The sequence below is a fragment of the Benincasa hispida genome, chromosome 3 (assembly GCF_009727055.1).
Source record: "Benincasa hispida cultivar B227 chromosome 3, ASM972705v1, whole genome shotgun sequence".
NCBI lineage: Eukaryota > Viridiplantae > Streptophyta > Magnoliopsida > Cucurbitales > Cucurbitaceae > Benincasa > Benincasa hispida.
Window position 1 is genome coordinate 44,661,243 of NC_052351.1, and position 13,172 is coordinate 44,674,414.

Below are 13,172 nucleotides of genomic sequence, written 5' to 3' on the forward strand. Positions count from 1 at the left end.
TTTGGTATCAAAATTTATGAAGCTCAAATAGATATATGCTAAAATTTTTATAAGACATATATGAGTTAAAATTATTCACCGATAAAAATTTAGAGAGCATCTGAGATGCTAAATTAGTTATAATACTCAGCGAGTAGTAGTTTGGATAAAAAATAATAAATAATGTAACAAAGAGGAGAAGAGATGATCATTAGGAAATAGTAAATACGGTAATAAAGAAGAATTTTAAATAGTATTATTGTAGATAATTGTAGGTTATAAATAGTTATACACACCATTATTATATTTATAACCTCAAATATAGAGTGTGCTGTAATATCTCACTCCACCAGATTCAAGTTGGAGGCCAAACAGCTCTTTAAAATGTAAATTGGGATATAAAAGAAATAGGGGTATTAAAAGTTTCTCTTTATTTACTGACCGTTATTATTATTATAAATTGTAAATGTAGACTGTAGCTTTAAGTAAGAAAGAGAACAACTTGAAATTAGGCATTAAACTAACGTTTCCATTTAATTACTCCAAAAAATCCAAGCATTGTGCAGAGAAAGAAACAATGACGGAAGAATTGCAGGTGTTCGGTTTCTGGTCGAGTCCGTTCAGTCTCCGAGTGGAGTTGGCTCTCAAACTCAAAGGCCTAAGCTACCAATATGTTGAGGAAGACATAGCCAACAAGAGCCATTTGCTTCTCAAATACAATCCAATTTACAAGATGGTTCCTGTGTTTGTTCATAATGGAAACCCAATTTCAGAGTCAACCATCATCCTTGAATACATTGATGAACATTGGACAACCAACCCCATCTTGCCCCAACATCCCTATCAAAGAGCTCAAGCAAGATTTCTTGCCAAGTGTATTGATGACAAGGTAACGAAATTTGGACTGTAAGATGTTAAGAATATGTATAAAAGATCAAATTTTATTCTTCAAGCTAAAAACTTTTGAAAATGGTCGTTAATTTGACATGGTGTCAAAACAAGAAATAATCGATATATGGAAATCTTGAAAAGATGTGTTATGGTAAATTTAATTATATCAATACTTTAGCACACTCCCTCATTTGTGGGCTTGAAAATTTGGATTATCTCTTGCTTTGATGTTATGTTAAAATATTGATTGTCCCAAAAGTTTAAGCTAATAAATTATAGTTGACGATGTAATAGATTTTGAATTTCTTGGTGATTTAACATCACTTTCATCATTGGGCAGCCTATTAAAAGTAAAGATCTAAGGGTAAAGAGCCTAAAACATTGTTTGAGTCACTTGAATCCGAACAAACCAACTTTTAATAGTCAAGTCCAGAGTCCAACCGAGCTTCACTCATTGGATCAAAGTTCGACCAAGCCCAACCCATTAAATTAGTCAATTGAATTTTTATTTTTTAATGTCATTTTCAAGTCCACAAATAAGGAAAATAGAGTATTGAATTATTGATATAATTAAATTTATAATAGCCCATTAACTTGATTAAGTTTTATTGTTGATCAATTATTTAACATACAGTCAGAGCAAGAGGTAATTTTGTGTCTGAATTCATGTAATACTCATTTATTTTCCAATTAGTATTGATTTCTACCCATATAATTTTTTTTTCTTGGGCGTTGGTTCAGTTTTTTGGTGCGTGGAGGAAAGCTGCTAGAAGTGGAAGAGAAGGGAGGGACAAGGCTATAGAGGAAGCATGCAAGGTATTGGAAGCAGTTGAGAATGAACTTAAACTTGATGGCAACAATAAGTTCTTTGGAGGAGACAGAATTGGGTTCGTGGACATTGTAGGCATCTTTATAGGCTATTGGGTTCCTGTCATGCAAACAGCTCTTGGGTTTGAGATTCTGAGCAGCCAGAGGTTCCCAAAACTAAGCAAATGGAGTGAAGAGCTTATTAACCATAGCGTTGTGAAGGAGATTCTGCCTCCAAAACAAGACCTTTTTGTTTATGCTCAAACTCTTTATAGAATCAATACTGTGGGTTCTAAGCTGTGAGAGTGAATATGGCTTCCTAAAAGATGGTTAAATTATATTCTCTCAATCTCAGAAATAAAATTACCATATTATCTTGACGTGTCTAATATGTGAGATAATCTATTAAGGACGCAACATGAGGGTAGCTCAACTGACATATCAGTTGTGTATACGTTTTGTTTTTTTGTTTGCAGCAAAATGAGTTATTACTCATTTTAATTTTTGTATTTACTACATTTTTTTATCCCTTTTGTAGTTTTCCCCCATTTTTAAATGATGTTGTTTATTTCATTTTAAATACCAATGTACAATAGGCCAAGGAGGTTCAACCTAAAGCTCAAGCTCATCAACACTCAGTTTAGTATACTCATTTTAATAATCTGGGCATGTTTGGAATAAATAGAGAAAAAAAGTGTTTTTCAAAAAAATATTTTTTATGATTTTTTTAAAAAAAATTTAAATAATTAGTCATTTTTAATCGTGTATCAAGTGTGTATCAACAGTGTATCAAGTGTATATCAGACATATACTAGTAGTGTATCAAGTGAAGGAACTCTTTTGATAGAGACCTTTAAGCGAAAGCGGATTGTCCAAATCCCATTTCGATTGAACACATACATTTACAGTCAACAAGAACAGATTATACATAAAACTAAATTACAACATGCTTTCTCATAATAAACAAAAGGTTTAGAGATTATACTTTTGAAGAACTATTCTTCAAATTAATCCCTCGATCGTACTTATTCACGAACGTGTCAAACAAGTCACGAATTCTTCTCAAACAGCAGAAAACAGCAACGAGAACTCAAACCAAAAGGAGGACACTAATACTTGGTGACCTTGGTATTCTCGATGTGAGAATCTATGAGTAGTGGGCTCTGGCTAATTTTGATTAGAGGGGAGTTTGGAGTTGGAGGATGAAGACGATCGAGAAGGACAAAAGCTATCATGTAAGCGATCAAGTCTATCGCATAGACTTTCTTTCTTACTCGATCGTATAGTCTCTCAAGAATCGTGTAGTAGTTCACAAGTCATGTAACACTCTTCTCTGGAATAATAAAATCAAATTCTATTTTATTCCATTTTTGCCATAAAATCGAATAACTCCCCATTAAGGGTGATTAGAGAGAAAAAGGGTTAATTATCAAATAATTAATAAATTATAAATAAATATGACAACCAACTTATCATATTATATTTATAACATATAGTTTAAATATTGCATCATATACAATATATAAATCATAGTTTTTTTTCTCTATTTTATGGCATTTAATATAAATCATATTTATTTTAAATTTAATAACTATGAATCTTATTCATGATTCAAATATTTATTCCTCCAATTAATCAATAATGTATCAAATACATTATATCAATTATATCATATATAAATGAATTAATTTAATTATATCATATATAATTAAATTCCTTCTTATTAATTTAAATGTTTCAAATTAACCCAAGAACTGATTTTGAACTTAAATCCATTGAGCTACCAAGGGGACCTTATGAACGTGTAGCTTGAAGCTCCAACGATAAGTGATACTGATTAAACTCTTTAATCACATTATCCACCATTCGTCGGGCACTCCACTAAAAATCGATAGTTGCACTCTTCGCTCTATAGATATATTTTCGTGTCCATTGGATATAACCAATCAACAGTATGATGACCCTTCACAAATTGCTCGTAAGTACACCTGAGCCAAATTACTGTTTTATCCCTGTAGTTACATCTAACTCTTTAAGTACCACTGATCTCTCTAGTGAACAATAAATCATAGTCCCACTATGACCAAACCCCTCTCAAGCCAAGAGAGGGTGTGACACCATATTGTCTATGATCTGAAATAAGCCCTTAATGGAGCAATTTATCTACTTACTCCTGCTTCAGAAAATGAGTGAATTCTATCTTGTGTAGCTGAGTTTCTAGCTCCCCAATCAAATGAATCTCCAAAATGGTAAACTTATTGAGTTGGCGATCTGGCCACTCTTAGCCATGCAAATCATCATAGGTAGGAGTTCACAACACACTCAGGATTAAGGTCATGTTACCTATGATTATCCTAGTGAAATGAAAGTCTCTATTATGAATGACATTATATAACGAGACTAAGCATTTCATGGTCCGGTCTTATACAAACTCCTTTGTATAGAATATCCCCGCTCGCATATCTAATACATGATGATCAGGATCATATCATTTGTAGCACTTTACAACATTTGTAACACCTACAATGCGGGCCATACTCGTAGTGTTACTAGAATAACGTACACAACCTTATCCATATACTACAGACCATTTAGGTTATCACTTAAACATGATCCACCTGTATGTCTCCACATACATGTTTAAGTTACAAAAGTAACCTTGGATGTTAGTTTATTGGTTTGTAGTTAATGCAACTAAAATATCATATATTTCATAGACAGAAGTTAATAAAATATCATATATTATTAATCACAAAAATGTTTGTTCATACAAGGTTTACAAACTACAGAACCCTACAAGATTTAGGACATCAACCCCAACAATCTCCCACTCGTCCTAAAGCTAGTGGGGTGTACAAGATAATCAAATTACAAGTACACAAAATAGTAAACTATGGCACAAACAAGCCTAGTACAAGATCTCCCACTTGCCTTAGTCTAGCTGTGGTCTGTCCCATAGACCCATACTTTGCAAGTGATCTTTAAACACTGTAGTCGTGAGGGCCTTTTTAAACGGATCACCAATGTTATGCTCTGAAGCTATCTTCATAACAATCACGTCCCCGATGCACAATCTCTTGGATGAGATGGTATTTTCGCGCAATGTGCTTGTCGCACTTATGACTTCTAGGCTCATGGGAATTCGCCACAACATCACTATTATCATAATAAAGTGTGAGGGGCTTTAACATGTCTGGAAAAACTTCTAGATCAGTCAGGAATTTTCTGAGCCAAACGGCCTCCTTAGCAGCTTCACAAGCCGCTACATACTCGACCTCCATGGTGGAGTCCACGATGCACCCCTACTTGGTGCTACACCATACTACAACCCTTCCATTAAGAGTGAACACTGATCCTGAAATGGATTTTTAAGAATCCCTATCAGTATGAAAATCAGAGTCAGTGTATCCTATAAGGATCAAATCCTTAGAACCATACACAAGCATGTAGTTCTTTATTCTCCGAAGATACTTGAGGATGTTCTTGACGACTGTTGAGTGATCATATCCTAGATTAGACTGATATCAACTGACTATCCCTACCGTGTAGCAGATGTTAGGTCTAGTACATAACATCGCATACTTTAAACTGCCTACAGCAGATGTATAGAGGACCCATCTCATTTCCTCAACCTCTTGAGGTGTCTTAGGACACTGTTCCTTAGACAAAGTAACTTCGTGCCTGAAAGGCAATAAGACCCTTTTGGAATTTTGCATCGAGTATTTGGTCAACATCTATACGATGCCTGAGGCAGTGCTAGTATTTTGTTCTTACGATCCCGAAAGATCTAAATACCAAGAACAAACTGAGCCTATCCCAAATCTTTCATTTGGAATTTGATTGCTAGTTAGTTCTTAAATGTAGTTAGTAAGCCCACATCATTCCCAATGAGTAGGATATCGTATATATATAATACTAGAAAAACTACTGAACTATTGATGATATTCTTGTAGACACAAGACTCATCAACATTTAGATCAAAGCCATAAGATTTAATCACAGTATCAAAACTTATATTCCAAGATCGAGATGTCTATTTTAGTCCATAAATGGACCGATTCAGCTTGCAAACCTTTTGCTCTTGACCTTGGACTATGAATCCCTTGAGTTGCACCATATAAATGGCCTCCTCAAGATTGCCATTTAGAAAAGCAGTCTTGACATCCATTTTCCATATCTCATAGTCATAATATGAGGCAATGGATAGGAGGATTCGGATAAACTTCAACATGGCAACAGATGAGAAAATGTCCTCATAGTCGACTTCTTCTACCTGCATATAACCTTTTGCCATCAATCTAGCCTTGAAGATTTGCACCTTCCCATCAGCACCTCGTTTTCTCTTGTAGATCCATTTACAACCTATAGGTTATCCCCATCAGGTTGATCTACAAGATCCGAAACTTAATTGATGTACATAGACTCAATTTTGAGATCCATGGCTTTGATTCTTTCATCTCTGTCAACATCCTCCATTGCGTTCTTGTAAGACAATGGACCCTCAACCTTGCCATCAGCTACCATAGATAGGATTTCAGTTAAAACCATATAGCGATTAGGTGGGTTCGCAACCCTCCCATTACATCGAGATTTCCTCAACACTTGAGGTGGATTTGACCTACTAAATGATCCTACATTAACAACTCTTGTTGAGGTAGTAGGCTCTTCAACAACTCTTGTTGAAGATTCAGTAGTTTCTTTAGAAAGCTCATTCAACACAATTTTGCTTCTAGGTATGTGCTCTCTTATATGATCCTCCTCAAGAAAAGTAGCATTTGTCGATACAAACACTTTGTTTTCTTTAGGATCATAAAATTAACCTCCTCTCATTCGTTTGGGGTAGCCTACAAATAGGCATAGCCTCGAACATAGTTCCAATTTATTAGGATTAGCCTCAAGCATATGTGTTGGGCAACCCCAGATACGGAAATAACGTAAACTTGCTTTACGACCATTCTACAACTCCAAAGGTGTTCTGGAAACACTCTTGGAGGGAACATAGTTCAGGATATAAGCTGCAATCTCTACTGCAAAACCCTAAAACGAGTTAGGTAAGGAAGCGTAACTCATCATTGAACGAACCATGTTCAATAGGGTTTGATTTCTCCTCTCTGATACACCATTTTGCTGAGGTGTACCAGGTGCTGAGAGTTGGGAAACTATTCTATGTTCTATCATATAGTTCTGGAATTTTGGATCTAAAAACTCTCCACCTCGATCCGATTGAAGTGTTTTAATCGTTTTATTTAACGCGTTTTCAACTTCAGCCTTGAACTCTTTGAAATTTTCAAATGATTCAGACTTATGTTGCATTAAATAAATGTACCCATACCTTGAATAATCTTCAGTGAAAGTGATGAAATATTCATAACTTCCCCTAGCTCGTACATTATCGGACTACAGAAGTCTGACACTAGCTCCAGAGGCTCTTTGGTCCTATAACCTTTTTCAGTAAAAGATCTTTTAGTCATTTTGTCTTCAATGCATGACTCACACCCAGGTGAAGAATTTTCTTCTAACTCGCTGAGAAGTCCATTCTTCATCAACCTCTCAATCGTATTGAGATTAATGTGTCCTAAACGTAGGTACCAAAGTTGGATATTTTCTTTAGGAGAAATTTTAAGTTGTTTGTTTTGAGTTACAACAGTTTTAAATATCTCTATGTTATAGAGGCCATTTTTTGCTAACGGCCTTAGCACATACAAATTATTTTCTAGTTGAGTTGACTATATGTCAACACCATTTTTCGAAATAAAAGCTTTATTAACAGAAAAATTTAGTTGATAATTACATTCAAGCAAAGACTTTACAGAAATTAAGTTCCTCTTTAACTCGAGAACTACACATACATCATTCAAAATCATAAACTTATTCTATAAAGTCAACCAGAGATCTCCCACAACTACAACTGAGACAACGTGCCTGATTCCAACTCGTTTCGTCATCTCACTAGCACTAAGCTGCTGCCAGGAACTAATTCCTTGAAATGAAGAACAACATGGTTAGGCCCTAGAGTCAATAATCCAGGTAGAATCATCATTCTTCACTAAACAAGTTTCCAAATCTAGTAAATTGCATTTACTTTATTTGTGCATCTTTTTCTCAGCCAAATTATCTTGGGCAGTTCCGCTTCCAATGCTCGTCCTGGTTGCAATGGAAGCACTTTCCTTTGTCAACACTCATTGGTTGCCTACCCCTTGGAGTATCTGGTTATGTGTTAGCAGGCGCCTTCCCCTTACCACACTTCTTCTTCTTCCACTTTCTGGTGTCGGAAGAAGAAGGTGCAAACTTAGTTTTAGAGGTCGAACCTTTTTGGAACTTTTTAAAAGATGAGGCAACATTTGCCTCACCAACCTTGTTCTCCTTGTTTTTCAGCAAAGATTGGAAAGTCTACAACTCATTGAGTAGAGTTATGAGGTTGTAATCAACCCTGTTCAGAACAACTTTACTTACAAAGTGAAGGAAGCTTTCTGGTAACGACTCTAGAATAATGCTAACCTGGCTGGCCTCATCGATGCTCAACCCATTCATCTACGCCACGTTGAAGTGGACCATCATATTGAGAACATGTTCCCAAATAGATGTTCCCTCTTTCATGCGTGAATTGAAGATGTACTTCAGAGCGTCGTGCATCAGCTGCGCGGACGATTGTCCGAATATTCCCCTTAGAGACTACATAATTTTGTGTGCAGTGATTATGAGCTCATACTTCTTGGTCAAAACGTCGTTAAGGCTGGCTAAGATATACGCTCAGGCCTTTTCGTTCGCCCGTGTCCAACACTCATATTCGTCTCAAACGTTTCAAGCAATAGTAGGAGGTGGAATAGAAGGATACTCCTTCGTAAGGACGAACTTTAGGTCATCGATGATCAAAATCGTGTCAATAGTATCCTTCCAATTAGTATAATTTTCGTCAGTCAGTTTATCAGCGGCAAGTAATGAAAGTGTAGCGGTAGCCATATTAAAATTACTGAAAAATGAATAAACTTAATAAGTTCACTCGAAAGTGTGAAAATACGCTAATCGACGAACCCTGGGAACATCATTATTTGCATATACCACTTTATAAAACCAATCAAGTTTTAGCAAAATAGTCTAGTGTACCCTAAGTGACATCTATTTTGAAATGATGCTCCAGTGAGGCAGGATAAAAGTCACCGTAGGGTGATCAAGTGTCCCTTCACTGGAATGAGACAATCTCAACCATTAGATAGAAACAAATCTTTGTAATTGAATCTAATAGTCACCATTGTTCGGCCCAGAATTTGTTAACATCTTTAACAATTCTGTATAAATGTAACCCCTCTTTTTAGGCCTTAGATCCCGCCCTAATGAGCCAACCTTAGGAAAAAGCCAATTAGGACAAGAGATTAAAGCAACCCTATCCATTACTGGAGATCAAATAAAGAGTTGTGCAAAATTGCCATCCTTTAAGGGGACACTCCTAGGGTGCCACGAGGCGATGCACAAAACTTTATCCAACCCAATGAGAGAGATCGAGAGTTATATTATCACACCTTCCGCTCCCGCTTACTATAAACATTCTCTCCATTTACCTTGATATTGACCTACCCAAATGCCACTCGTAGGGGAACACTCCAGAGGTGCCTCGAAGCCGAGGATAGATCCTCATGGTGTGAACTTTTTAGGGAGAAATGTGTAGAAGTAAAGTGAAATATCATATACCTATTTACCTCCCACTGAATGTTCTACCTAGGGTTCATTAACTCAGAAAATCTAGCTACTTATTTTAACTAAGTGGTTTGTTTAATTTGCTAAAAAAACAACACTTGCTTTTGATGATTAAACAAGTGAGATTGAGAGATTTAAACTTAATTAATTTCACATTTTAGTCGAAATTATATAACTACCAAACTTTTTTTTTTTTGTGGATAATATATGAGGTGTGTGATCGAATCTATAACTTCGAGGTCGATAGCACATGCTTGATGTAGTTGATTATGAAGATTTGATTATTATTATTAGAATTTATTGAACTAACATTTAATAAGCTCTATGCTAGGAAGCTAAATTAACTTGCCACTTCCAGAATGGCTGTCTAACCTAATTTGTACTTTGTAGAGACGTGGTTAAGTGAAAAGACACATTTGGTTTATTACCATCTCAAAAGGGGTTTAAAAAAAAAAAAATCAAATGTGATGGCAGAGGATTCAAACATTAATTTGACCTTTTGAATGAGATCACCATGAATTAACTAGTTGAACTACGAAGAGTAGATGGACACAATCTTGGAGGAGGAAATTGACATTTTCACATGTCCATATAAGTTCAAATATCAATATATAAGAGTAAATTGATATTTTGAATATACCGTAAAATTCTCACAGAATATAAAACGATCGATAGAAAATATAACTAAATATGAATATATTATTAATAATAAGTATCTTAACTAATTAGAAAAGTAAAAGATGTTTATTTGCTAATTGTAATATATATATTAATTTCTCAAAATTATCTGATCACATTGATATTTTATTAACGTTTCCACAATATAATTGAGACTTGCGTCGATATCAACACACTTTAAATCTTGGTTTTAAATATTTCTTTTATAAAATTTTGTTTTTATTGCTATAATTATAATTTAATCTCATCATTTTAACTTTCACGATCTTATATCGAAAAGATAATAAGATCTCTCAACTTTTATAAAATACAAGAGTTACTCTATTCCTCTAACTCTAATTTTCAATTAGTTTTGAGATAAAATTTCATTTTTATCTAATTTAATATCAAAGTTTATAAAGCTCAAACAGATACTTGTTAAGATTGTTATAAGATATATGTGAGTTAAAATGATCCACCATAAAAGTTTAAGGAATATTTGAAGCGCTAAGTTGATTATTATAGTCAGTGAGTTATAGTCTAGATTGAAAATGGTAAATATTGTAACAAAGGGGAAGAGAGATGCTAGATAGAAAATCACAAATATGATAATAAAGAGAGATTTTTAATAGTATCATTATATATAATTGTAAATATAAATAGCCAGACATTAGGATTATATTTCGAACCTCAAACATGGAGTTGGAGTCTGCTATAATACCCTACTGGACCAATTTCAAGTTTGGAGCCTAATTAGCCCTTTAAATTTAAATTAGGGGTATAAAAGAAATATGGGTATTAAAAGTTCCCCCTTATTTATTATCATTATAAATGGCAAGAAAACAACTTCTTGAGCTTAGGCATTAGACTAACATTTCTTTTTAACTACTCAAAAAAAAAAAAAAAATCCAAGCATTTTGCGGTGAAAGAAACAATGACGGAACAGCTGCAGCTTTTTGGTACTTGGTTGAGTCTGTTCAGTCGCCGAGTGGAGTTGGCTCTCAAACTCAAAGGCCTAAGCTACCAATATGTTGAGGAAGACTTGGCCAACAAGAGTCATTTGCTTCTCAAAAACAATCCACTTTACAAGAAGGTCCCTGTGCTCGTTCACAATGAAAAACCTATTGTAGAGTCTCTTATCATTCTCGAATACATTGATGAACATTGAAAAACCAACCGCATCTTGCCTCAACATCCCTATCAAAGAGCTCAAGCGAGATTTCTTGCCAAGTATATAGATGACAAGGTAACACAATTTGGATAGTAAAATGTTAAGAATTAAGTGTATAAAAAGATCAAATAATATATTCTTTCTAAGGTAAAAACTTTTTAAAATACACGGTAATTTGACATGCTGTCAGAACAAGAAATCGTAAATGGAAAAGCTTGAGGAGATGTGTTATCGTAAATTTAATTATATCAACACTTTAACACTCCCATCACTTGTAGCCTTGAAAATTTGGATTGTTTCCTGCTTTGATGTCATATTAAATTACTGATTGTCCCAAAAGTTTAAGTTAATGGATTATGGTAAATTTAATTATATAAACAGTTAAACAATTATTTCATCTATAATTTAGGTAATATATAGTTTATTCAGGTAATAGATTTTAAATTTCTCGCTGATTTATCACATCACTCATCATTGGACAACCTATTAAAAGTAAAGACCCAAGATTAAGAGCTTAAAACATTGTTTGGGCTACTTGAATCGGATTAATCCAACTTTTTAATAGTCAAGTCCAGGGCCCAACCAAGCTTGACTCATTGGATCAAAGTTTGGTCAAGCCCAACCCATTAAATTAGTCAATTGGATATTTATTATTTAGTTATATAAAAATATATATGTATATTTTAGATTTTTTAATTAAATATTATTAAGTTTATATTTTTATTAAAGTTATTTTGTATTTTTTTATTTTTAATAAATTTATTAATACTATAAATTTGTATTTATTATTTCATTTTTCAAAATTTAATTAGGTTTAAAATATTTAGAAATAAGTCATATTAACTAAAATTTATGAAACATCAATAATATATTTAAAAAATAACATTAAAAAATTAATATTTTTTATTATATAAAATATAATATATAAAGAACTATACATATACATATACATATTCGACCAAATAATAATTTCAAAACTAGGGCTCAAAAGGAACATGTATTCAAAGCTTTGTAATGATGTCATTTTCAAGTCCACATAAATGAGAAAAAGAGAGCGTTGAATTATTGATATGATTAAATTTATAATAACCGATCAATTTAATCAATTTTTATGATTGATCAGTGATTTAAAATCATATCATGATAAAGTAATTTTATGTTTGGAATTAGTGTAATGCTCATTTTCTTTTGTAACTTTTTTCTTGGGAGTTGGTTCAGTTTATGTGTGCGGGGAAGAAAGCTGCTAGAAGTCGAAGAGAAGGGAGAGAGAAAGCTGTAGAGGAAGCATGCAAGGTACTGGAAGCAGTTGAGAATGAGCTTAAACTTAATGGCAACAATAAATTCTTTGGAGGAGACAGCATTGGGTTAGTGGACATTGTAGACATCGTTATAGGCTATTGGGTTCCTATCATGCAGGCAACTCTTGGGTTTGAGATTTTGAGCAGACACAGGTTCCCAAAACTAACCAAATGGAGTGAAGAGATTATAAACCATAGCGTTGTGAAAGAGATTCTGCCTCCAAAACAAGACCTTTTTGTTTATGCTCAAACTCTTTATAGAATCAATAATGTGGATTCTAAGCTGTGAGAGTGAATATGCCTTCTAAATGAGGGTTAAATTATATTCTCTCAATCTCGTAAATTAAATTACTGTATTATATTGACGTCTCTAATACGTGAGATCATTTGTAGGATGCAACCTAATATATTACATCCATTCCATTTTCCTTACTTAGAAGAAGATTTTAAAAATAAATAAAATCCAATATTTATTAAAAAAAGAAAAATGGCCACGTGACAGATTTTTATTGATGTACTCTTCTATTTCCATTTTTTTTCCTCTCCAATTTTTCAATTTTTAAAGACAAGATGCGGTTTTTGTCATTGAAAATTGAAGACATTTCTAAATCATCTATTAGTTAATTTAACGATTAGTTGATTTAGAGGCCGATTTATGAAGGGATCAGGTGTTAGAG

The 13,172-nt window shown here is 33.8% G+C and overlaps 1 protein-coding gene and 1 pseudogene across 1 annotated transcript; both read left to right on the forward strand.

The window, feature by feature from the left end:
- Nucleotides 1-427: 427 nt before the first annotated feature.
- Nucleotides 428-2,217, forward strand: LOC120074404 (probable glutathione S-transferase). Its single transcript, XM_039027517.1, has 2 exons — nucleotides 428-868; nucleotides 1,612-2,217. Exons 1-2 carry the CDS (start codon nucleotides 557-559, stop codon nucleotides 1,978-1,980), a joined length of 681 nt encoding a protein of 226 aa, XP_038883445.1. The 5' UTR covers nucleotides 428-556; the 3' UTR covers nucleotides 1,981-2,217.
- An 8,743-nt stretch (nucleotides 2,218-10,960) lies between these two features.
- Nucleotides 10,961-12,784, forward strand: LOC120074518 (annotated as a pseudogene).
- The last annotated feature ends 388 nt before the right edge of the window (nucleotides 12,785-13,172 follow it).